The sequence below is a fragment of the Peromyscus maniculatus genome, chromosome 10 (assembly GCF_049852395.1).
Source record: "Peromyscus maniculatus bairdii isolate BWxNUB_F1_BW_parent chromosome 10, HU_Pman_BW_mat_3.1, whole genome shotgun sequence".
NCBI classification, from domain to species: Eukaryota; Metazoa; Chordata; class Mammalia; order Rodentia; family Cricetidae; genus Peromyscus; species Peromyscus maniculatus.
The window spans coordinates 4,244,627-4,271,294 of record NC_134861.1 but is presented as its reverse complement, the minus strand read 5'-3'; the positions used below and the strand labels follow the sequence as shown (position 1 = coordinate 4,271,294).

Genomic DNA, 26,668 nt, shown 5'->3' with positions numbered 1-26,668 from the left:
TGAGGCTGAAAAGCTTTATTTTGTGGGTTATATTTTTTTTTTTAGTAAATAAGAAACAGACATTCCACTACCTTTGAGAAAAATAATATTGTATGTCCTGTGGTTGGGAACCCGCCTATCTGCTCATGAAGGAAGTTTCAGAAAAGCACAGTATGTCTCAGTGCTAGATACCTATTTACTAGTGCACACCCCTGTGAATGTGAGGGCCACAGTACCCAGAGGGGATCCTCATTATCAAGAACATATGAATTACCTCTTTAAAAATAAAGTAAGACAGAAATCATGGGACTGGCTCAGATTCTAAAACTCAGAAGAAATCGTGGGAGAATTTCCAAAGCCTCTTCAATTCCTACTACCAATTTCATAAACAAACCACAGTATTTTTCCATTTGGACTCTGTGCTTGAGTACTTCCCCTTTTGCAATATCTGGGTAACTTCTGTAATGCTTCAATCCGTATCCCCATCTTCTTCAGAAGGCTTCAGATCATTTCCTCCCCCACCAAAGTGATCTGTATACATTGTGCCTTGTCCCAGTAGCTCTGTCGGCCCTGTTGTCTTAGAAGTAGTGTACCTGCCCTTGTTTCATTTTTGTGCTATTAGGGATTGAATCCAGAATGTCAGATGTTATGTAAGCACTCTACCACTGAACCATATTCCAAGTCCCCCAAGTATGAATTTTAATACTCCTATAATAGAATTATAAATAAAATTCAAGAGACAGGGCTAATTTCATATAATTTCTCAAAGAAATATGTAGTGTAAGGAGATGGTCCAGTGTTTAAAGAACATTTGCTGTTAAAGCAAGAGGACCTGAGTTCAACTCTCCTCTACTCATATAAAAGCCCAATATGACTAATTGTGCCTATAAACCCAGCATCAGGGGTGGAGACCAAGGGTTTAGTGGTCAGTCAATGTACCGCATACACGTATGCACATGCATACACAATATAGACATAATGCACACAAAGAAATATGTAGCATAAAATAATTTATTAGGTGATTTTCATTTCAAAAAAAGATAGTGTAATATATATTATTTCCCACCATAGGACAATTACTGTACATTTAAGCACTTTTGTTTTATTGATAAAAGGTTGACTTTCTCCTGAAATACACACTTATGCACACACCTTGGATGCCTTTTTGTTGTTTTTTATTTGTTTTTGTTTGTTTGTTTGTTTGTTTGTTTGTTTTTTGAGACAGGGTTTCTCTGTGTAGCTTTGCGCCTTCCTTGGAACTCACTCTGTAGCCTAAGCTGGCCTTGAACTCACAGAGATCCACCTGCCTCTGCCTCCCAAGTGCTGGGATTAAAGGCATGCACCACCATTGCCCAGCTTGAATGCCTTTTAAATTATTATCTTCCTATTCCCACATTCTTGTATATTTGTATGTAGTAGATATAGTTGTTTGTACGTGTGTGCATGTGTGGATGCCAGAGGTCACTATTGAGTGTTGTCTTTAGTTGTGTTCCATCCTATTATTTGAGATAGGGTCTCTCCCTGAATATGGACATGGCTGTTTTGACTAGACTACCTGGCCAGCAAACCCCTCAGGATCTTTTGGTTTTTACTCCCCTACACATACTCCCAAGCACTGAGGCTGCAGCATTTAGCTTTTAAGAGAGGTTCTCAGGTAGCCCTGGCTAACCTTCCCTGGCTAACTTTGATATCACTATGTAGTCAAAGACATCTATGATTTCCTGATCCTCTCATCTCTACCTCCCAAGTGCTAGGAATTTCAGATATACACAACCAACCCTGCCTTTTAATGTGGTTTCTGGGGATCCAAACTTAGGTCCTCATGGCTACACAGCACTCTACTGACTGAGCCATTTTCCAAGCCCCATTACTGATGGACTCTCTTTCTTGAATTATTATTTGTCTTGTTCATACACATAAAAAAGAACGTCTGACTTTCAGAGAGTAAAGGGACTCCCTTTCTTTTAAGTAATTTGTATGTTCACTGATAACACCAGAATCTATGGACATCTATAACAGCAAATTCTGTATACTAAATTGTGTATAAACCACCTTTCTTAGTGGATAATTCTTAACAATGCACAGATATCATATGCTTACATGATAAATGTATATAATTGCATAAAATCTTTTCTAGAATTGTCTATACCTATTTGAGTGAAACACCATTTGAAGAATACCAAGACAGTATATACTTCTGTCGATTTTTACAATGGAAATGGCTGGAAAGGTAGGTTTTAATTTAATACTAAATAAAAGTAGCTTTTTACATTGCTTACTATTTGATGCTCAGGTCAGTTTTCTACCTATCACAATACTACTGGGAATCTTGAGTTGTATGTATTATTTTACATTCTAGAAATCTTTAGTAGGTGGAATGCTATATAATTTCTTCTGATTCAGTGGACCCTGTTCTCTCTCTCACTCTTTTAAATGGCTTTGTAGTAATTCAATGCAGTAGTTGAAACTTTGCAGTGTAAGCCTCTGTTCAAATTCTTACTAGCTGTGAGGCATTAGGCAAGTGACTTAACCACTATGAGCTATAGATCCTTTTTTTCTGTACAGAGATACTTATGTCTATATCTCAGTTAGGGTGTCTACTACTGTGAAGAAACACCATGTGTAGACGAATTTCGAAACAGTCTTTTTAAATAAGAAACACAGAGCCAAACACAGGAGTAATAGCCGAAGAGATCTGAGAAATAATGAATAGCCACGACTAGCCTTAGCTTACCACCACGCTGTAGCTTCCACAGAGAGAGCTTCTTCCTGTTTAACCTGAGCTTTTATTGCTTTCCTATTCTGCCTTCTCATTGGCTCTAAGCCTAGCCTCATCACTTCCTTGTCACTGCCTGTCTATACACACCTCCAGGTCTCTATGGTTGGCACTAGGATTAAAGGCTCGTGTCACCAGCTTGGCTGTGTCTTTTACCACACAGAAACTCTGCCTGCCATGTGATTGGATTAAGGACGTGTGCTACCAATGCCTGACTTCTGTTTATGGGTCTCTATGTGACCTCTGATCTCCAGGCAAACTTTATTTATTAACATATAAAATATCACCACAACCATGACCACAGCAACTCTTATAAAAGAAAAACATTTAATTGGGGCTGGCTTACAGTTCAGAGGTTTAATCCAATATCATCATGATGGGAAGCATGGCAGCACACATGAGCCTATGGGGGCCATTTTAATTCAAACCACCACAATATCCTATGCTGCTTTATTCTTACTAGGTGATGCATGTGCAATGTGTAGCCCAGTGTATGGTGCACAAAAGAAATACCACCAACATATTAGCTGCTATTAGTACTCTTGTGATTATTATTCCTAAAACAACTATTTTTAAAAACTAATAGTTGACAATACCCCTCCCCTTTTGAGATGAGGTTTCATTATGTTGTCTGCTTGGCTTGGAACTTGCTATGTAGACCAGGCTGGCCTTAAACAGAGATCTGCTTGCCTCTGCCTCCTGAGTACTGGGATTAAAGGTATGTGCCACCACATCCAGCATGCATGTATATATATACATGTGTGTGTTTCTTTCTTTCTTTTTTTGAGAAGTTACATTTTGAGGTACTTTACCTAAAGGAAAGTGTACTATGTTTATGTAGTTTTCCTCAGCAGCCTTTTGACAGGTTGTAAAGTATGCCAAAATTGATCCATGAGCTGTAAACACAAGTATTTCCTAGAATGGGCTGCTTGTATACTAATCTTAAATTAGAGAGGGTAATTGAACTGTTCTATGTTTTGTGTCAGTGACTTTAATAAATTTTAAGTGTGGTTGTTTCCCTGAGTAAACAGTTGAGAGCTGTGATTCCTGACCATAGACACCTTTGTCTTAGGCACTCTGTTTCAGACAACATGGGCCAACAGATAAGATTAACACCAACTCTAGGTTTGCTTTTCTATTTTAAAATAACAGTGCAATGTGAGATCTGAAACTTTTTTTTTAATTGGTTAGGCAGCCAGTAACAAAGAACACGTTCAGACATTACAGAGTTCTAGGAAAAGGCGGATTTGGAGAGGTGAGTAACCTGTGCCAGTTATGCTAGTAATTATGTTAGAAAGGTAGCCAGTCATCCACAAACATGAGCTCACGTAATGTATCAACTTTGCCCATACACTTATCTCCTTATTGTGCATTTTAAAGCTTTTTAAAAAAGATTTATTTATTTATTTATTTATTTATTTATTTATTTATTTATTTATTTATTTATTTATTATGTATACAGCATTCTACCTATATATGTGCCTGCAGGCCAGAAGAGGGCACCAGATTTCATAGATGGTTGTGAGCCACCATGTGGTTGCTGGGAATAGAACTCAGGACCTCTGGAAGATCAGCCAGTGCTCTTAACCTCTGAGCCATCTCTCTAGCCCCTTATTGTGCATTTTGAGAATAATTTGAGGCAACTTGAAATGAAGGTGGATCTTTGAGCAAAATGTACTTCTGCTTTAAGCTTTAAAACAGTAACAACAACATAATTTACTTATTTTGCCAACAGTAATTCTTTTGCTTATGTTCTAAGTGCTGTAAAGTCAATCTCCAGCTTCCTGGGGCAAACACAGTGGAAAGCACTTGGGTTCATGGCTGGTTCCAAAGGTAGCACAGTGTGGTGAGAAGAGGGTGTACTTCAGAGCTGTACAAGCCCAAGGTCAAATCCTTTTTGCCATTTCCAGTTGTGTGATCTTGCGTCACCATCTTGACTTCATCTTTGGCAGGAGAGTGATGGTCCCTGCTTTAGCTTCCTCAGGACATGAAGCCATTGTGTCTAACCTTGAGCTTTTTAATTTAAAAAAAAATTTCAGAATTATTCAAATTTTATATTCTAAAAGTTTTGCTTTTATAAGAATCTAAAGACATATCAGGACATCCTTAAATAGACTCAACATGATCACACACAAAAACAAGTTCCATTTGCATCTCGATAAAGCACACTGTTTCATTCACTTTACTCCCAACAGCTACTATTGACAAGAAAGTGGGAGTCAGAGGAAGATCCAGCTGAAAACTTCCAGTTATCAATACCCAAATGGCCTTGGCTTATCACATGCTGTGTCCAGCCTTTACCAGGGAAGATTATCATAGAGAAAACAGTTCACTTCATATACCCTAAAAATGTCAGGTATATATAATCCTTTTTCCCCCCCTTAAACTAGGTTTGTGCCTGTCAAGTACGAGCTACAGGAAAAATGTATGCCTGCAAAAAACTAGAAAAAAAAAGAATAAAGAAGAGGAAAGGTGAAACTCTGGCTATGAATGAAAAAAGAATCTTAGAAAAATTGCATAGTAGATTTGTAGTAAGTATTTTATTTTAGTTATGGTATCAGTTACTTTTCTTGTTGCTGTGATAAAATGCTTGTCCAGGGCCGGGTGGTGGTGATGCACGCCTTTGATCCCAGCACATTGGAGGCAGAGGCAGGTAAATTTCTGTGAGTTCCAGGTCATCCTGGTCTATAGAGTGAGTTCCTGGACAGCCAGGGTTACACAGAGAAGCCCTGTCTTGAAAAACAAAGCAAACAAAAAATTTGTGTCTAAAGCAATTTAAGTAGGAAGGGTTTATTTTGGCTCACAGTTTGAGAAGGGATACAGCCTATTATGTCAGACAAGACATGGCATCCAGAATATACAGTGGCTAGTCACATTACATGTGCATCAGGAAACAGAGATAAGAATGCTGGTGTGAGCTTGTTTTCTCCATTTATTCAGTATGTGACCCCAGGCCCTGGGATGGTGCCTCCAATGTTCACGATAGGTCTTTCCTCAGTTAAACCTTTCTGGAAACACTTTACCAGACAGAGTCTGTCTTCTAGGTGATTCTAAATCCTATCAAAGTGACAAAACTTAACCATCACGGTCTTCCCTTGTATGTTGTTTGAATCATAGCATTTTGGTCAGCACATAAACTCTCATTCGAGTCATGGACTCAGGTGCTGTGTTTCTTCACTGAGTTTTTGTGGAGTTCTGCTGTGCCCTCTTGGAAATAATTTCATTTTACAATGGTGTCCCTCTTATTCTAGCTTGGCAAGCATAGGGCAGTGCTGATCCTGCTATCGATCTGTGACTTGTTACCAGTTTTATGCTGTCCACCATCCTGTGCTGTCAGGGCTTGTTCACACCTTGATGATTCCTAATCCCCTATGATAGCCAAGCTTATGTGTTAGCTGCCTCCCGTTGATCAGCTCTAGCCCATCAGCATGGTGACTTTGAGGTACTTGAAGGTTCTTTTTCTAGTCCTTCTAAAGTGGGCGTCCTCTCCTCTCTGATATCAGTCTCTTTTCCATCCTTTGATTTTCTTTATTTTTATTTTCTGCACCTGAAGTGTTTGCCACTGGACCTTCAACTACCATACTCCAATTGTAGGAGCTTTCAAATTTCACCCTCACTCTTACAGATAAGAACTGAAGATGGAGTGGAGTGGTGTGAAACAGAGGAGTGATCCCAGGTTGTAGGCTCTGTGTCATATAGTGTGGTTTCCCCACTCCTACTTAGATATTCTGTGGAGCATCTTTTGAAGTATGAAGACTCGTTAAGCCAGAGGATGAACGATGGTGATAAGACGTCTTCTAGTGTTAAAATTTATTTCATTGAAGCCATCTATTTCTTGGTATCAAGATTATCTGCTTTGTAGAGACAGATGTTCCAAACCAGCACCTCTTCATAGCCAGCATCTGTGTTTAGTAGAATGACTCTATGTGTTTATTATGACAGTTTTGCATGGAGTGAAATGATAGTCTTTAATAAAATACACGCATCTTAGAGCTATTTAAACATGTTGTACTACGTTGAAACATAGAAACCTCAAATTTAGCTTTATGAGAAGGATATAAGTAGTTATGGCTTATGACACAACATAATTTTGTTTCTATATTTTTAGCTTCTTCCAAAGAACCTAGACATATTTCATTTTATCTGTGATTCTGGTTGTTTTTTTTTTTGTCCTATTTACAATGAATCATTGGCAGGTTCTGTACCCTTGAATCATGGCCCTTCCCACTGCCACCTCATCTATGCAGCAGTACCCTTTCCTGAGTTCCCATCTCTGTCTACACTTGCCCCTTGCTGTCTGTTCCCCATGAAGCAATAATCTGTGAAGGAGTTAAATTGTCTACACTTTTCTACACTAACTGTCCTGTGGTCATCTTCACACTGAGAGTGAAAATTAACTCTGTTCCATCTTCTCAGGCACTAAGGCACCAGGCTCCTGCAGGTCACCACTCAGCTAACCAAGATGTCCCATCAGGCCTGGGAGCTGGGTGTGCCCTCTATCTGGAATATGGCCACCACCTCTGTTCATCCTTGAATATCACTGCTTTCTATTTCTGCATTAGTCATTCTGTGCTTCACTGTCTAACGTTTACAGGATAGAAAAGCAGAACCCTTTGGTGTCTTGTTTGCCATTGGTTCCTGGTATCTAGATCAAGGCTGGCCTGATAAATGGTTCTCAGTATTATTTAATATGCATTAAGTGTATGTAGGATGGATACTCATTCACAGGAGGGGAGAAAGTAAGGGTCTTTATTTCTTGAAGCATGAATGAGAAATACCATTCATTTTAACTCTGGCCCAACATATGTTAGCTGATGATGAAGTGGACAGCATGGACGCTGTGGATACGTCATACCACCTTCCTCATTCTCAATCCTCTCCCTTCTACCTGCAACTTTACTCTCCTAGGGTTTAATAAAAAATGTTGACCAAGTTGGATTCATTCAAGACATGAAAATCAATTAACATTATTTATTATATTACTAGAATAAAGGGGGAACCATATAGCCATTTTAATAGTTGTAAGGAAAGCTTTTATTAAAATCCAGGTCCCATTTATAATTAAGAGTTCTAAGCAAGGCTGGAAAGATGGTTCAGCCATTAAAGGCTAAGCTTACAACCAAAATGTCAAGAGTTCTAAGCAAACTAGCTTTACTTTCTAGTACACATCATTTATCATGTGGAGCTATTGGAATGCCTGCCCCCATGTCTAGGACACCCACTCTCACTATCTCTACTTCATATTGTATTGGCAATTCTAGCCAGTGCAACAAAATAAAGGAAAGGAGTTAGGGTTAAATTAGATTAGAATTAGAGCTAGAGAAAGAGGTAAAGGAGTAAAAGATTGTATTTTTGAACAATGTAACTATGTGGAGGCAATCCTACACTTTATAGATAACCAACATAAGATTTAACTAAATGACCAGAAGTGAATCAGCCACAAGCAATTAGGAGGTGGGCGTGTGTGCATATGTCTGTCTGTCTGTACATGTAAGTATATACCAAATACATACTTGTGTATATTCTTTTTTATTTTTTATTTTTTTTTGGCGGGGGGGAGACAGGGTTTCTCTGTATAACTTTGGAGCCTGTTCTGGAACTCGCTCTGTTGACCTGGCTAGCCTTGAACTCACAGAGATCCACCCACCTCTGCCTCCAGAGTGCTGGGATTAAAGGCAGGCGCCACTACCCTGGCTCCCATGTACATTCTTACGTGGGCCAGAGGAATACATTGAATGTTCTGCTCTATTACCCTTCACCTTATTTTCTTGAGACATAGTCTCTCACTGAACCTGGAATTTGCTGGTTTGTTTATTGTTTGTTTTTTTCCAGTTAGGCTAGCTGGCCAGCAAGCTTCATCAATCCTTCTTTTTCCCCTCCACCCTGGGACTGGGATTACAGGTATTCATGGCCATGCCCAGCTTTTTTTTTTTCTTCTTTTTTTTTTCTTTCTTTTTTAAACTGGGGTCAAAACTCAGGTCCTCATGTCAACATAGCCAGCACTCTTATCCATTGAACCATCTCCCCAGCCTGTAAATGAAAAGCGTATTAATAACATTTTTAGTAGCACCAAGAGTCATCACAGTCTAGGCCAAAGTCGAACAAAATAGGCAGGACCTCTACACTTAGAAATGTAAGATGCTGTTATAGGAAATTGAAGAATGCCTCAACAGAGAGGGGAACGTGTTCCCAGACTGAGTGATTCAGTGTTGTAAAGATGCTGCCTCTTCTCAGTTGATCTAGAGATTAAATGAGTTAAGTATAATCACAACCTATATCCCAGCAGTGTGAGTTCATGTGTGCATGTGTATGTTTGTGTTTGAATTGTCATACAAGACTATAGAAAATGAGGAAAAACTTACCAGGGTCTGGGTATGTAGCTCTGGGGGAGAGTACTTGCCTGACAGATATGAGGCACTAGGTCCAACTAACAGGAAGAGGAGAAAGAGGAGAAGTAATATTACTTTTGACCGGATGCATCTGCAATCCCAGCTGCTTAGAAAACTGTGGTAGGAGGATCACTTGATCCCAGGAGCTCAGGGCCAGCCTGGGAAAACTTCATTTCTTCAAAAAGCAAAAGAAAACAAAAAGCATAAAGGTGTTTCATAAAAAAGGCTGCAACTGACTAATAAATTTATGAGAAACTATGGAGGGTATTCATTGCAGGTTAAAACAAGAATTACAGTTCAAGGCTAGCCCCAGCTATATAATAAGTTAGAGACCAACCTAGGCTATATAATGAAACCAGTCTTCCAAAACTAAGGATTGGGGATATGGTTCAGCATCACAAAGCAACAACAAAATGACATAATCAGAAGCCATTGTACCTGACCATCTTTGCTCAAACCAAAAAGATCAACATCACCAAATGTTGAAAGAGTGTGGAGCAGCAAGCTCTTGCCAGAACTGCTGAATGCAGGTGCACCAGAAGTTCTTAGTGTTACTCAGTCAGACTACAGTGTGGAGAAATCAGTATCCAACTATTCACTTTCTATGCAGAGCTGCAGTGAGCACATGGCTAAGTAAAGGTCCAGAGACATGATGTGTGGTTTGTACTTCTCTGAAGCACATAGTGTTTGGGTGTTCTAATTATAAACCTAACAGATAATTGAGGTTATTGTTAGCAAAAAGAATAAGTCAAGAGTAAACAAGCAGATTTTTTTTTGTATATTGTTTTTTATGATGCTGTTGTCTTTAGGTTAGTTTAGCCTACACTTATGAAACCAAGGATTCCTTGTGTTTGGTGCTAACCATTATGAATGGAGGGGATTTGAAGTACCACATTTACAACCTGGGCAATCCTGGCTTTGAGGAGCCGAGAGCTGTGTTCTATGCTGCAGAGCTGTGCTGTGGCTTGGAAGATTTACAGAAGGAAAGAATCGTATACAGGTAAGAATAGTGCAACCTGACAGGGCCTGTAAGTGTTGAAGCCTGTTCACCTAAGCCCTGGCTTCCACTGGGAGCTTCCTCTGGCTCATACAGGCTATTATGGAATGGGAAAGGGACAACAGGGAGGCCTTGGGTGGCATTCTGAGCGGTGGGGGTTGTCCCTTAAATTCTAGGGCACAGCCAGTCAGAAGTGTACCTTGGTTTCCTTCTTACTTTGTCTTTATTCTTCTAAGAAATTGTACTTTTGAAGCAGAACCTTTTCCCTTAAGCTGATCATATAGACAGTGCTATTTGTGTAAGTATGAGAAATCCTGTTTCCACAATCTCGATATTTGACAGCTCCGATAAAGACATTCCAAGAAGATAACAGAATCAAGTGTATTAAAAATGTTTTTGCCGGGCCGTGGTGGTGCACTAGGGAGGCAGAGCAAGGTGGATCTCTGTGAGTTTGAGGCCAACCTGGTCTACAGAGCGAGATCCAGGACAGGCAATAAAGCTACACAGAGAAACCCTGTCTCGAAAAACCAAAAATAAACAAAAAAATAAATAAACAAACAAATAAAATAAAATAAAAAAATAAATGTTTTCTTGGGGCCTAGGAGATGGTACAGTGGTTAAGAACACTGGCTGCTCTTCCAGAGGACGTGGGTTCAATTCCCTGCCCCCACACAGCAGCTGACAACTATTTGTAACTGGAGTTCCAGGGGATCCGACATCTTCAAACATGCAGGCAAAAACACCAATCTACATAAAATAAAAATAAATAAATTTAGAAAAAAAAAAAGCCAGGCGGTGGTGGCACATGCCTTTAATCCAGCACTACGGAGGCAGAGGCAGGCAGATTTCTGTGAGTTCGAGGCCAGCCTGGTCTACAGAGTGAGTTCCAAGACAGCCAGGGCTACACAGAGAAACCCTGTCTCAAAAAATGTTTTCTTTTCATCTTAGACTTCATTAAGAAAATCAGATTAAGCTGTGTAGTTAGAATTATCTTAGTACAATCAGTATATTTAAAATTTGAAAACAGCTTATCTCTCCTAGATATTAGGGTTGTTATGCAATGAATCTCATATTGATCACTCTCTGGGGACTTTTGTTTTCTCTTCCAGAGATTTACCTGCTGGTCAATCCTTAATAAGAATTTCTTTCCGTTTGAAAAACTGTTTTTGTGCATGTGCATGTTTGCAGAAGCACCTGGGTGGACAGCCAGGGATAGCTTTGGGTATCACTTCTCACCTTTCGGCTTGTTTGAGATGGGGTCTTGCTGTGATAGCTGGCCTGTGAGCTTCTGGGGATTCTCTTGTCTCTGCTTCTCATCTCATCATAGCAACACTGGGATTAAAGAAACTAAATTACCTGGCTTACATGGGTTCTGGGTCCTCAAACTCAAGCCCTCATGCTCACAGCAAGTGTGTTTACCCACTGAGCCATCCCTCCAGCCTCCTAATGAGAATTCCTACCCTTGTGCCTGTTTTAAAAATGTACACCTTTCAGAGGGATCTATGTACCTCTTGCTCTCATCTTCTCCACTCAGTTGTCATCACTTTACTTTGGAATATCTCCATCAGTCTCTATTTTCCATGGTGAGCAGCTTAGTTCATGTCTTTCTCTTGCCAGCCAACTGACAGAGACTTGTGTTGGTCTCCATACTGCCTGTGTTGCCCCAGTGCTTTTTCCAGAAGATCCTGACAAGGCATGTTTGAATGCAAATTTGACTCCATTTCATCTTCCTCTGGCATGGGACCCTTGTTCACCTTCTTCAGACCCTTAAGTAGTTAGCTTCTTACTGACTTCTCCAGCCTTATTTCCTGATGGCCCACATCAATCTCCTCAGTCCTTGTTATGCAAGTGTATTTGTGGTTTCCAGAACATCTGAACAGTTTTTATAACTCCAGTCTTGGCAGTGCGTCCCTCTGTGGATGCTTTCTTCACCGCAAACCCTCTTCCCATCAATAAAAGGACCTCTGCTTATCTTTTCTGAGTTATTCCAGTAATGTCTCTGTCATAGTCACTGTTCTGATGCTGTGAAGAGACATACCGATCAAGGCAACTCTTATAAAGCAAAGCACCTAATTGGGGGCTTGCTTACAGTTTCAGAGGTTTAGTCCATTATCATCATAGCAGGGAGCATGGCAATCTGTAGGCTGGTGCTGGAACAGTAGCTGAGAGCTACATCCTGATCTGTAGGCAGAGAGAAGCAGAGAGAGGGGCTTTTGGAACCTCAAAGCCCATCCCCAATGACAAACTTCCTCCAACAAGGCCATGCCTCCTAATCCTTTGTCAAAGAGTTCCACTCCTTAGTGACTAAGCATTCAAATATATGAGTCTGTGGGGGTCGTTCTTGATCAAACCACCACATCCTCTCCCTAGCAGTATGAGTGCTGTCCCTCCAGCATCCCTATAGTGCTCTGGAGGGTTGATCACATCAGACTGTGAGCTTCTCAAGAGTCCCTTGTCTTGTTCATTCTACAATGGTTGACCTTCAGTTTTTCTCTGTTGTCTCCCACAGACCAGACACTAGCACTGCAGAGGAGCTGATAGCCTTACCTTCAGTTACTGAGCAAGGGGGAGGTCACTACCATGGCCATGATTCCTTAGAGACAAAAGTGTCATATCTGAATTGAGCATACCTTGTTTGCTGTTATTTAGAGGTAGAGTCAGATCTCACTGATTTAGAAATCAAATCTGGAGGGCATTGGATTCTGGGTTACTCCTGGAGTAAATCAGGTTTATAAGCGACTTCAACTGAGACCCACCTGTTTGCCTTTAACCTCAAGGCAAATTCCTGTGTTGTCTGGAGGAGTCTCATTTTCTTAATCTAGTGCCTACTTGGCCTTCAGGTAGTACCACAGAGAAGGTATGATTGGGGCATTCCATGGGAGCTGGTCTGTGTCTCCCTCCTGTATCCACAGTGCTTACCTTCAGTGATGCCCTGAGTGTTTTGTAAATGAATGACTGAGCTTCTAAAAGTGTCTCTCTCTTCTGTTTAAACACTGGTATACCTCAAGGAAAAGATCTTTTGTTTATTTTTAATGTTTTATTTCCTGTTTTCAGAGGTTGCCACCTAGCTATTTATTTATTTATTTATTTATTTAAATTTTATTTTATTTTTTTCGAGACAGGGTTTCTCTGTGTAGTTTTGGTGCCTGTCCCGGATCTTGCTCTGTAGACCAGGCTGACCTTGAACTCACAGAGATCTGCCTTGCTGTGCCTCCCAAGTGCTGGTATTAAAGGTGTGTGCCACCACCACCCAGCAGCAATTTTTATTAAACCATGTGCCAGAGAGATAAGGTTTTGTTTTGTTTGAGATAGGATCTTACTGTGTAGCCTTGGATGCCCTGGAACTTGCTATGTAGACCAGGCTGGACTCAAACTCATAGAGATCTTCCTGCTCCACCTCTGCTAGGATTAAAGGTGTACAGCACCACTATACATGAAGTTTGTCAAAACCATGATCTAGAGAGACAATATGGTTTAAAATGTTTGAATTTTCAGCATTCTGAAAATCAGCAAAAAGGAAGAACTTCTGTGTAAGGAACATGGTGGGGCTTCGATTAATTCTTTGCAGTCAGAATTGAGAGCCTAAGGGAAATGGCACAGTGCCAGGATGTCTTGCTTCAAGCAGGTACTATGACATGCTTGAATCTTGCCAAGCTGAACCTTATTCTTTCCATATATTTGCATGGGGTCAACTCCTGAGAATCTTTCTAGGAGTCCTGCTTTTAATGAGGCTGGACAATGGGAGGAAAAGGGTAGCCTCACCAGGATGGAAGGGCTTCTGTGAGCATTCTGGTGAATGCCAACATAACAGTTCACTGGAACCCACATGTTTGGAAGGAGACAGACAGAAGTAATTGAGGGCCTTCTAGGTCCTATGCTCTGTCTGTTGATATTTATCTTATTTATGTAAATGAAAGGTGAGGACATTAGAAGAAGCCATTGTGTCATAGGACCTTTTATCTCGTGTTTAAGAGGAGTACTCCATCTTTTTCTTTTTCCTCTCTCCAGAGCCCTCTTGTGTTTGTTCAGATAGAATTTCTGAAACAAGAAGTCACCAGGGGTGCCTGTCTTAGGATGGCTCAGGAGTGCTGTCAGGCAGTGAGGCTGTTGTACTCCATAAGCACAAGCAATGAGCTGCCCAAGCCCACAAGTGTAAAACAGGATCCTGGCAACAAAGGCTTGCTTGTGTGATCCTTGAGCTGTCATGGTTGCTTTAATACCTCTGATACCTCTGCCTTATAACATACTATTTAAAATATTTGACAGAAAACAAAAATCAAGTGAATGAAATCCAGTGTATGTGTTGGGAGAGTCTTGAGAGAAGATAATTGTACTTTGTATTTATTATTTATTTATTTATTGTTTGCGTCTTTTTTAAGACAGGGTTTCTCTGTGCAGCCCTGTCTGTCCTGGGACTTGCTCTGTAGACCAACCTGGCACTGAAATATAGAGATAGAGATCTACCTTCCTCTGCCTCCAAAGTACTAGGATTAAAGGCATGTCCACCACCATCGAACTTCAAAAACATTTCTTGATTTAAGAAGTCAACTTTCAGTTTAAATGAAACAAAAAATTACAAAACAAATAGTTATGTTTGTCTGGCTCAGTTCTTCAGTCTCATACTCTTACCAGACATCTCAGCTGCCCACTGTTGTGCAGTGTGTCACTGTAGGTGTGCTTTTGAAGGATATATCTTTCCCCTGGACTCTTCCTGTTCAGTTCTCTGCTTTCTGCCTGCCGTGATGTGAGCAGTCTCTTCTGTCATATATATTCCGCCCACCATGATGTTCTTTCTCATCAAAGTCCTAAAAGCAATGAAGCCAGCTCCTAAGGCTGTGAGCCAAAAGAAATCTTTCCTCTTTTAAACTGTTTCTCTCAGTATCTGTCACAGTGACAAAAAGTCTAGCATTGGTCATTCTGTTATTTTTTTTGTTTGTTTGTTTGGTTTTGGTGGTGGTGGTGGTGGTACTGGGATTCATACTTAAGAATATGTGCATGCTACATCCTCAGACTTTTACTGGCCATTCTTAAATATTCTTTGGTAAAATTTCTATTCAAATAGTTGGCACATTTTAAATTTGGGCTATATGTTGTCTTATTACTGAGTTGAATTTTTCTTTAAATATTCTAGAATCAAGTTCTTTACCCTATATAATTAAAAAAGTTCCTTCTATTGTTGTCCACCTTCTTTTCCTTTTCTTTCTTCCCTCCCTTATCTCTACCCTGTGTTTGTGTATGTGCACACATGCATGCTTGTCCTTATGTATGTAGTGTGTGTGTATGTGTGTGGAAGTCAGAGTACGATCTCAAGGTATTGTTTCTCAGCTGCCTCCTCCTTCTGTTTGAGACAGGGTTTCTAATTGACCTGGAACTTCACCAAGTAGACTAGGCTGACTGGCCAGCAAGCTTTTGGGCTCTATCTGTCTCCCATCTTGACATTTCTGGGATTACAAGCATGCACATCTTTGATTTCTTTCATCTTTTTTTTTTAAGATTTATTTATTTATTTTATGTGCGTTGGTGTTTTGACTGCATATATGTCTGTGTGAGGTGTTAGATCCCTTGGAACTGGAGGTACAGACAATTGTGAGCTATATGGGTGCTGGGAATTGAACCTGGATCCTCTGGAAGAACAGCCAGTGGGTTCTCTTACCCACTGAGCAATTTTTCCAGCCCCACATCTTGTTTTCTACTTGGGTTCTAGTGTTCAAATTCAGGTTCTCTTGATTGCAAGACAAGCGTTTTACTAACTTAGCCATTTCCTACTTCCCTTTGGTTTGTCTTTTCATTTCCTTAATAATGTCTTTTGAAGTGAAAAAAAATATGAACAAGTTGAGTTTATAAATTTTTCTTTTTATCTGTCATATTTGGTACCATAGCTGGTAAGTCATTGCCTCCTCTATTTTCTTGTGAGAGTATAACTTTTTAAATTCTTGCTAACTAATTTTTTAGGCTAGTGTGGAATGCAGTGAGGATTTGTTAATATAGCCCAAGACCATGTTTTGAAAGCACTCTCATTTCCTATTGAATGGCCATGACACTTTTGTCTGGAATCAGTAGATGGAGAGAGGGTTTATTTCTCAGATTTCAAGTTTCTTCATTCCATTGGGCTTTTTGTCTGACTTGAGGCCACATTCACACTGAATTAATTATATTGCTTTTTAAAAACCACTGTGGCTTGCTTCTGTAAGGCAGAGGTGGTTGGTCCCATGGACTTAGACCATATCTGATAATGTTGGTGACCAAAAAGGAATTACTCAACCAGAATTCCAGTCCAATTCCAGTCTTGACCTCACAGAGATGAGCCAATGATACTTTTGCACTTTGGTTTGTTTGTTTGTTTCTGGGTATCACTGTAGTTAGGAGGCAGCCTGCTGTGAATATCAAAACCATGTTGGTGATGAACCAACTCTAACAACTTACCTGTAGAACATGTAGCATTTTAGAGCAGTGGGGCTGTGTCTTAGTTTCTTTCTCCATTATTGTGATAAAATGCCCTGGCAGAAGCAACTTAAGGGAGAAAAGTCTATTTTAGCTCACAGTTCCATGTTAACAATCCTTCATAGCTGGGAAGTTGGAACTTGAGCTAGGCAATTGGAACTTGAGGGAGCTAGTCGCTGTAATCAGATTTTTCTTTGGCCACCAACCAGCTCCCAAATCATGACACAGAGACTTCTGATTAGTTATGAATGCTCCGCCTTATCTTATGCTTGTCCCACTAGCTCTTATAACTTAATTTAAGCTGTTTCTCTTCATATAAATTTTGCCTCAGGGCTTTTACCTTTCTTTTCTCTCTTTTTTTTCCTAGATGGTGGTTTTACTTTTCATTTCTTTTTGTTTTTTTTTAATTTATTTAAGAATTTTTAAAATTCATTTTACATATTAACAACAGATTTCCCTCTCATCCAACCTCCTGCTCCCATCCCCAGCCTATCTCCCCCACTCCCATCCCCTCCTCCAAAAGGGTAAGGGCTCCCATGGGGAGTCAGCAAAGCCTGGTACATTCAGTTGAAGTAGGTCCAAGCTCCTTCCCCCTGCATCAAGGCTGTGCAAGGTGTCCCACCATAGGTAGTAGGCTCCAAAAAGTTAGCTCATGCACCAGGGATGAATCCTGATCCCACTGCCAGGGGGCTTTCAAACAGACCAAGCTACACAACTGTCTGTCATGTGCAGAGGGCCTAGTTTGGTCCCATGCAGGTTCCATGGCTGTTGGTCTAAAGTTCGTGAGTTCATACGAACTTAGTTCAGTTGTTTCTGTAGGTTTCCCCTGTCATGACCTTGACACACACACACACCACCACCACCGCTACTACCACCCCACCCCGCCCCGGCCACTTGCTCATATAATCCCTCTTCTTGCTTTTTGACTGGACTTCCAGAGCTGGGCCTAGTGCTTGACTATGGATCTATGCATCTGCTTCCATCAGTTACTGGATGAAGGTTCTATGATGACAATTAGGATAGTCACCAATCTGATTACAGAAGGCCAGTTCAGGCACCCTCTCCGCTATTACTAGTAGTCTAATCTGGGGTCGTCCTTATGGATTCCTGGGAATTTCCCTAGTACCAGGTTTCTTCCTAACCCCATAATGACTCCATCTATCAAGATATCTCTTTCTTACAGGTCAGAATTAAGCCAAGGGATCGTGCTGACCACAGTGAGCAGGTCTTCCCATTTCAATTAATGAAATCTGGATAAATTCTGGCAGAGGTGGTCAGAGGCCTACTTCCTAGGGTTTTCTTGATATTGTTAAGTTGACAATAAACACTATCACACCATACATTATCATTTTATCTTCCCAATAGGATGGCATTCATTCACAGAGAGGAATGAGGGAGGAATGTGGGTCCAGGAGGCTCTAGTGTTCTGGTCATTTCTATAACACAAGGAGAAAACTGAAATCTTGACTGGTAGTTTCAATGGAGTGTTCTAATTTCACTTGTCCTTTATTAAATAAGATATAGACTATGAGATTTCATCTCTTGGAATACTGTAGTTGTAAGCGATTCAGAGAAAATATTATTATAAAGTTACGAAGAAAATGAATGCTTAGCTGTTCATTGAATGTCTTTGTCTTGTGAATAAATTAAGGATTGAAAAGCCAATGACCAGACTGTTGTCAAACTCTCCATCCTCCTACCTCAGTCTCCCTAATGCTGGGATTGCAGGTGTGATCAACTCCCTTCTTCATACAGTGGAGAAAGGGTCATTGGCATACACCTGCAATCCCAGGAGGATGGAGAGTTTGAGAGCAGTCTGGTCTACACTGTGAGACCTGCCTCCAAAGAGTAAAACAAAAGGAGAAGGAAGAGGGTGGTGGTAATAGTCTGGTTTAGAGGGAGAAAAGCAAGGGGAGGGTACAATTGGACTTCAAAGTTTTCCAGCGGTGAGCTGGTCAAATGGGCCCATAGGCAGTGTAGATGCCTGTTGTCCTATGAGTTAATCAGTAGCCAGATGTATCCCTGAACTGCATGCTAGGACATACTCTTGGAGATAAGGCAAGAGATATGCCCAACCCCCAAAACTCATATCCTGCTGATGGAGGGACAGTGACATTGAATGAAGACACATGTTAGAATCTATAGTGAGTAGTTTGAAAGATAGACTATGGATTTCTTTTATCCTTTCTGAAACTTGTATGGCTAAGGAAAGGATAACACTTTTTAAAAATGTTTTTAAGAACTGCTATGAGCCATATTCTTCTTAGTTAGAATTTCTGCTGCTTACTAAATAGTCTCTATATACTATGATTTGAACATCTCTAATCCTAATATCTGAAATTTGAAAGGATCTTAAAACCAACACACACGCACGCACGCACGCACGCACGCACGCACGCACGAACACACTTTCTCAGTTGTGCATGAGTATATGGTAGTTTGTGTGTGTATGGGTATACGTGTATGTGTGGATACATGTTCATGTATGTACACATGCATGTGGAGGCTCCAAATTGACATTGGTTGTCTTTCTTAATCACTCTTTATTTATTGTAGTAGGGTCTTAGTGAATTCGAAAATCACCAGTTCCAGCTAATCTAGCTAACCCTCTTACCCTAGGTACAGACATTCTGTCTCGGCCTCTTGAGTTCTGGAATTACAGGTTGCTGTCATGTCTTTACTTTTTTGTGGGGAGGGGTGGTTTCTTATAAACATTTAAAAAGTTTCTTTGTATAGCATTAGCTCTTCCAGAACTAGCTCAGTAAACCAGGCTGGCCTCAAACTCACAGAGATCTGCCTGCCTCTGCCTCCCATGTGCTGGGATGAAAGGTGTGTGCCACCACAGGGCTTGTCTGTGTACCTTTGATGTTGCTCTAGATATCTGAACTCCAGTCTTTATGCTTATGTGGTAAGTACTTTATTCACTGATCCATCTTTTTAGCCCTCAAAACTTTTTGAGCACTGATAAGATATCATAAGTGGAAAATTCCACATTGAACCTTATATGATAAGTCACAGTCACAATGCAGATAGCAAGGCTGAAGAAGTGGCTCACTGGTAGAATGCTTGCCTAGTGTGCATGAGGCCCTAGGTTCAGTCTACAGTACCACACTCAAGTGTATGTACACTAAGAATAGTATGGAAATTGCCTTCAGGTTATGTGTATAATGTGTATAAGAAACATAAAAGACTTTTATGTTTGTATCTTAGTCTGTTCCCAGAGTATCTCATTATGTATGTAAAGTACTTGAAAAGTCTGAAATCCAAGAGCACTCTTTGGCCGGGCGGTGGTGGCGCACGCCTTTAATCCCAGCACTCGGGAGGCAGAGGCAGGCGGATCGCTGTGAGTTCGAGGCCAGCCTGGGCTACCAAGTGAGCTCCAGGAAAGGCGCAAAACTACGCAGAGAAACCCTGTCTCGAAAAACAAAAACAAAAACAAGAGCACTCTTTGTCTCAAATATTTCTTTTTCTTTTCTTTCTTTCTTTTTCTTTTTTTTTTTTTTTTTTTTTTTTTTGGTTTTTTGTGACAGGGTTTCTCTGTGTAGCTTTGCGCCTTTTCCTGGAACTCACTTGGTAGCCCAGGCTGGCCTCGAACTCACAGAGATCCGCCTGGCTCTGCCTCCCGAGTGCTGGGATTAAAGGCGTGCGCCACCACCGCCCGGCTTCTTTTTTTTTTTTTTTTTTTCAGAGCTGAGTACCGAACCCAGGGCCTTGCACTTGCTAGGCAAGTGCTCTACCACTGAGCTAAATCCCCAACCCCTCAAATATTTCAAACACTTAACCTGTGCTAGGAAGTAAACCCACTTCTTGAGTGCTTTCAGCAGCATCTCAGTATTTGGGGAAGTGAACTCTAACTGACACTAACTTGCTTTCAAGTTTACTAGGTCCAAGTTTCTTAATCAAGATCACTTAACACTCTTGGCAGTGGGGACTGCAGAGGTGACTCAGCAGCTAAGAGTGCTTACCGCTCTTACAAAAGACCATAGTTCCCAGTGCTTATATCAGACAGTTCATAAATGTCTGTGACTTTATCACATAGACACAGATGCAAACACATCAATCAAAAAATGAATCTTAAAACATTCTTCATGGCAATGAGCCTTTGCCTTTGCTTTCCTTTTTCACTCCAACCAGGAGCATAGCTCTTCCCTGTGCATGTTGGTGTCTAGAAGGCTGGTAATGTGGGCAGTAAAATAATTTTCCAGTGATAAGCATAAGCAAAGTAAAGATCTATTGACATCTGCAGATGAGGAAGCAGATGAGCTCCTGGAAAGAGGATTGTATAGTAGGAGAGAAGAAGAGCTGTCTTACAGGATTTAAGAAGAAAGTTAAAAGTTAGAAACCATTGGGTAGGACTCATATTTGGATGGTTGGGCAGACATTTTATTTTGCTGAAGGATAAGTCTGATAGCATATGTGAGTTGTTTCTTCCTGGAGTGGGACTACCTATGCAGTACTACTTGGTCTACTAGGGACAAACTCCCTGTAATCTGAGCCTGCTCATTGAGATGTAGAGTGCTCTGTAGTAGTGTCACTGCTCCCTAAGACAGATTGCATCCAGGGCTTGTTAAGTTTAATTTGGGTCCTGCTTGGAGGTAAGAACAGCCTTGCTCTATGCTTAACTATCATTTATCTCAGAACAGCATCCACTCTCTTGATGCCTTGAGATTGGAGTACCAGATCCTTTTTAAGATCTTGGTCCTTTTTAAGATCTTGATCTAAATGTTGAGGCTACACTAAAGTTTCAGTTAATCTAGAGTGCTTGTGCCAGCCCCATGTTCTTTCTCTTAGTGTCATTCTCAAGTGTGCCTAGCATGTTGTTCACAACATGGGTGCAGCAGATCAGCATTCTTCTTTAGTGTTACTCCCCAGAAGAGGCTGATGACATTCACCTGAGATATCAATGAAAAACAGAAAACCTTGCACAAGGCCATGCTGGGGTGGCCGTCAGGGCAGCAAGTATGGACTAATATGAGGTGTGAAAGGTGATAGACAGGTGATCCATACTATTTCAAAGCATTCTTTCTGAAGAGTATCTTCAGTTACGCTATCTCATGATGAGTCAAGACTCAGTAACAGGTTGGAAAATGGAGTTCAGATGCAAAAGTACTATCTTTAACAGGAATAGGAATGTGGAACTAGAAAAGTGAGCTGATGTGGTATATGATGAATGTTAGCATACCTGAGAGTCCAACAATTACATATGTGTTGTATACAAGTCAGCAGGGGATCCTGCAGTTTCAGCTGTAAAAAAATAAATACAGTGTTATTTATCTTTAACTCATGGATATGCCAAATAGTCTATCTTCCTGTTTTAGGATTATGATTAGATCATCACCATTCAACCGAAAAGGAGCCAAGAGAATGCATCTAATAAACCCTTTACAGTTGAGGGGCTGGAATGGCCTAACTACTAACAAGGGCATATCACATCTTATTATGTTGTGTTCAGTGTCCTCTTTGCTAAAATATGTTGTGCCCAATCTCAGGGATGGTTTGAAAAGAGCTATTTAGGCAGTGGTGGTGCACACCTTTAATCCCAGCACTTGGGAGGCACAGCCAGGCGGATCTCTGTGAGTTCGAGGCCAGCCTGGGCTACAGAGTGAGTTCCAGGAAAGGCACAAAGCTACACAGAGAAACCCTGTCTCGAAAAACAAAACAAAAAAAGGAAGAAAAGAAAAGAAAGAAAAGAAAACAGCTATTTATTTTCATCAAAAGCATAGAAAAATAAAGCTTATGAAGGAAGGTTTGAGAAACAGCACTTGGTGGTCTAATGCCCTAGTGCTTACTTAGCAACACACATCCAATATCATAGCTTGTCTCCTAGTATGTGTCTAGTATGTTTCCACTTAATTTTGCAACACCTCAAGTGTATTGCCTTATCTGTACTTACTCTGGAGAATCTTTGTGAAAATGGCTAGAGATGGAGTATATACATTTCACAGTCATGACATACAATAGGTATTCCATGATAGATGGCTAATGTTATTACTTTGGATCTAGACAATGGACCACAGTATGTCAGAGTTCCAAGCATTTAGATATCAGATTTTTGACTAGTGTTCAGCATGTATTATTGCAACAATTATATTCTAGTTTAGTTTTGTCACTGTGATTAAATACTCTGGTCAATTCTCTGGGGAAGGAAAGAATTTGGCTTATGCTTCCAAGTTACATCCATCACTGACAGAAGTCAGGGCAGGAACTGAAGCATGAACTTGGAAACATTAACTGAAGCAGAGACAATAGAGAAATTTTTTGTAGTAGTACTTTCTTGTCAGGACCACCAGCCTGCAAATAACAACATGGAGACTTCTTATTAATTATGAAAGCTTGGCCTGTAGCTTAGGCTTTTTCTCAACTAGCTCTTACAACTTAATTAACCCATATTTTTTAATCTACATTCTGCCATGTTCCCAGTTACCTCTCCTCTGTATCATATATCTGACTTTTAGTCTGCATCTCAATGGCATCTCCACCTTTCTTCTTTCCAGAGTTCTTTCTCTGCCTGAAAGTCCTGTACTCTCTTCAGTCTGTCTATTGGCCCTTCAGCTTTTCATTATACCAATCACAGCAATTTATCTTCATATAGTGCACAAATATCCCACAACAATGATTCTTGTTTTTTCAAAATATTAATGGTAGTTTTATTTTCATAGTATTTTAATTGATTTGGGGATTTCACATCATATACCTATCACATTCACTTCCCCCTGCCCTATGACCTCCTCCCCTGAGCCAAAAAAAAAAAAAAAAAAAAAAAAGTCTAATTTGTGTATGCTCACTGAGGCGTGGTTGAACTCTCAGTGGTCTGCCCCTTAAATAGGACTGAGCCCTTGCCCTTCCACACCAACAGAAGCCATCTACTGTGGAGAGTGACAGTTATTGGGTTGTTGTTTTCTTTCATTCTTGTGAAGGGCCCGCCACCCAGCTCCCAAATAAATCACTCACTGAGGTTTATTCTTACTTATAAGTGTCTGGCCTTAGCTTGACTTGTTTTTTGCCAGCTTTCTTTAACTTAAATTATCCCATCTACTTTTTGCCTCTGGGCTTTTCCCAGTCTCTTATTTCTGTAAATCTTACTCTTACTCTGTGGCTTGCTGTGTAGCTTGGTGGCTGGCCCCTGGAGTCCTCCTCCTTCTCTGGCTGCTGCTTTCTCTTTGTTTTTCCTCCCAGCTATCTCCTATATATTTTCTCTGCATGCTAGTCCCACCTATTTCTCTCTCCTGCCTCACTATTGGCCGTTCAGCTCTTTATTAGACCATCAAGTGTTTTAGACAGGCAAAATAACACAAACTCACAGAGTTAAACAAATGCAACATAAACAAAAGTAACAGACCTTAAAATAATTTTCTACAACATGACACTTCAACATTCTATCACAGTTTGGAAGAGTTCTCTTCAATAGCTTCCTGTCTAGGCTGTTTAGGCTGTTACTATTTTGGAGGGGGAGGGGTGTTGGGGTGGAGATAGGAATTGTCATAAAATACTTACTGGCTCACAGTAGTATCTTCATTTGATTGTATAGCTGATTATATAGAGGGGGCCAGGCATAGGGTTAGCTTCTAACACTTTTTTTTAAAGATTTATTTATTTATTATGTATACAGCATGTATGACTGCAGGCCAGAAAAGGGCATCAGATCTCATTACAGATGGTTGTGAGCCACCATGTGGTTGCTGGGAATTGAACTCAGGACCTCTGGAAGAGCAGCCAGTGCTCTTAACCTCTGAGCCATCTCTCCAGCCCGGCTTCTAACACTTTAATTAACCCATAGATCACAAAGGACCAGGCAGAAATGTACATCTGAGGCAGGACTCAGGGGAGCCATAGTGCTGGCAGGCCACATTTGAGCAGAGAGGTTTGGGTTGGGTCCTCTGAGACATGATGGAAGGATGACTGGAAAGGATAGAAAATCAATGAGATTGTGAAGATTCCATGCCAAGAATAGTTTAGTTTTTAGTAATGTTTAATAGGGTTTTTTATTACTAGAAAGATAGAAAGAAAAAACAAAAATGCTCACTATTCTTGTACCTAGAGAATGAATGCATATGTGCCTACTGGAAAACAGCCCCTGCCAGGCCACATGGTTTTCCCTACCTGCTTTCTACCTTCTGCCCTGACAGCAGTGACATCCACCATGGACCTCCTGAGCAGATGGCAGGTACCAGCTGTCTGCTGCTGGCAGGTGCTCACTTTGGATCTCTGGGATTTTTCTGTCTTGGTCATCTGGCTCATCTTGCTGCTATGGCATTATTTCTAGGGTATTGTCTTGTACTGCTGGCTTCAGATTGTCCTTTTCTTGTGCTCTAGTGAAACGTCTACATATTGACAGAGGTACTTAGGGAGGTTGGACTGTCCTCAAATGTGGAGTCATTATTAAATATATAACCACTATAACCATTGAAAGTACTTTTTCATGAAATGTAATGCATTTTAAAATATATTAACAACAAGACAGAATGAATGATATTCATTAAGGACTAATTGCTTTCCTTACTTAGGCCTGCATACAGAACCACTAAAAGGTCTTTAACGCGGCAGGACTATTCAAAGAAGTTCATTTTATATTTAACATGTGTATGATGCTTGCTGAGATTCTTTTTGATTTTTATAGGCATACATCACTATGCCTAGCAAATTTTGTAGGATTCTTCAGTTACCTGTAATTGTGTCTGAAGCCTGTAACATTTCGGATTGCTCACAGAAGGTGGTTTTGCTTTCTGCCCTTCTAGCTTGTGTTTTTTTTGTTTGTTTGTTTGTTTTTTGGTTTTTGGAGACAGGGTTTCTCTGTGTAGCTTTGAGCCTTTCCTGGATCTTGCTCTGTAGGCCAGGCTAGCCTCGAACTCACAAAGATCTGCCTGCCTCTGCCTCCCGAGTGCTGGGATTAAAGGCGTGTGCCACCAGATTTTTGCCATCGAGATATCTGTGGCTGTTTCTTCTCAGTGCTCAGGAACTACAGCACTGAATAACAGCTTTTTTGTTGTTTCTTTCCTTGTAGAGACCTAAAGCCAGAGAATATCCTCCTTGATGATCGTGGTAAGTAAAGAGAGGCTTTCACACTTAAGTGTACACCTGTCAGAGGGACACATGTACTTGGAAGCTAATGTGGACATAGCCAGTTAATGCAGACTGGAAATAATAACTAAAAGAAACTCTTTGGGATGTGTTCTTAAAAACAAAACAAAACAAAAACAACAAAAAAACCCAACCCAACAGATGCATTGCCATCACCTGTACTTATGTAAAAGCAGAGATGCCAGATGTTAATGATGGATGTTTTAAGTAGGTGAAAATAAACCCAAAGTGAGTATTTGCCCTCCTGGGTTTCTGCTATTGGCCCATATTTATTTTTCTTTACTCCTCAGCTCTCTGAACTTGGCATGCTGTCTTCAGTGCTATTCTCATCATATATCACATGTCACAGGTCAGGGATGTGGACTTCTGTTATGGGGACCTGTGGTGGTAGATGGGGACTAGCCCTTGTAGTCAGCTCCTTGTCAGCATCATAGTTCCTTCTGCTCTTGGTGTCTCTGGATCTGAGGAGGAGCCCTATTGCTAGGATGCTGGCTGTGTTTACACTAATTAGGTTAGCAATATTGAGAAGGAGCTTCTGTCTAATGATTCTTAGTGGCTAAAAGGATCTTCTTGTATAGTAGAGATCATGAGCCAGAACCAGAGCCAGAGTGATTGCTACAGAGGCTAGGCCCATGTGGCTGAGTCCTGAAGGCAAATATGGGGCATTAATCACTACATATCTTTATGTCTACTTCTGCCACTGCTTTCTGCTTGTTACCTAACTTACGTACTGACCCCGTGAAGAGGAAAGGTGCTGGAAAAAGTAACTTTCCCAGGTTGTGTCTGCAGCATCTGACTCTAAGTTTGTGATTTGTGGTCAGATGTGCTGCACTGCTGTCTAGAGTTGGCACTGAAGTTGCTTTAAAAGAGAGGCAGGGAGAGGACATGTTATATTGTAGGACACAGTAGTTTACTAGGTGTGTTAATAGGGTGGGTCTAAATCCAATGGCAAGTATCTTTAGAAGAACATTGTTTTGTAATTTGTTACTTTCATAGGAATTTAACATT

The 26,668-nt window shown here is 40.6% G+C and overlaps 1 protein-coding gene across 24 annotated transcripts in view; it reads left to right on the top strand.

The window, feature by feature from the left end:
• Nucleotides 1-26,668, top strand: part of Grk4 (G protein-coupled receptor kinase 4) — a 104,024-nt gene that overhangs the window by 56,219 nt on the left and 21,137 nt on the right. For 12 of the 24 annotated variants that reach the window (XM_076546968.1, XM_006985571.4, XM_076546963.1 and 9 more), the window contains 5 exons: nucleotides 2,117-2,209; nucleotides 3,947-4,010; nucleotides 5,146-5,286; nucleotides 9,954-10,144; nucleotides 25,584-25,621. In XM_076546968.1, coding sequence (XP_076403083.1) covers nucleotides 5,179-5,286; nucleotides 9,954-10,144; nucleotides 25,584-25,621 — 337 coding nt within the window. In that variant the 5' untranslated portion in view covers nucleotides 2,117-2,209; nucleotides 3,947-4,010; nucleotides 5,146-5,178. Of the gene's footprint in view, nucleotides 1-2,116; nucleotides 2,210-3,946; nucleotides 4,011-4,950; nucleotides 5,112-5,145; nucleotides 5,287-9,953; nucleotides 10,145-25,583; nucleotides 25,622-26,668 lie in introns of all 24 variants that reach the window. The other 12 variants (XM_076546964.1, XM_016004006.3, XM_076546962.1 and 9 more) reach the window with 5 other exon arrangements.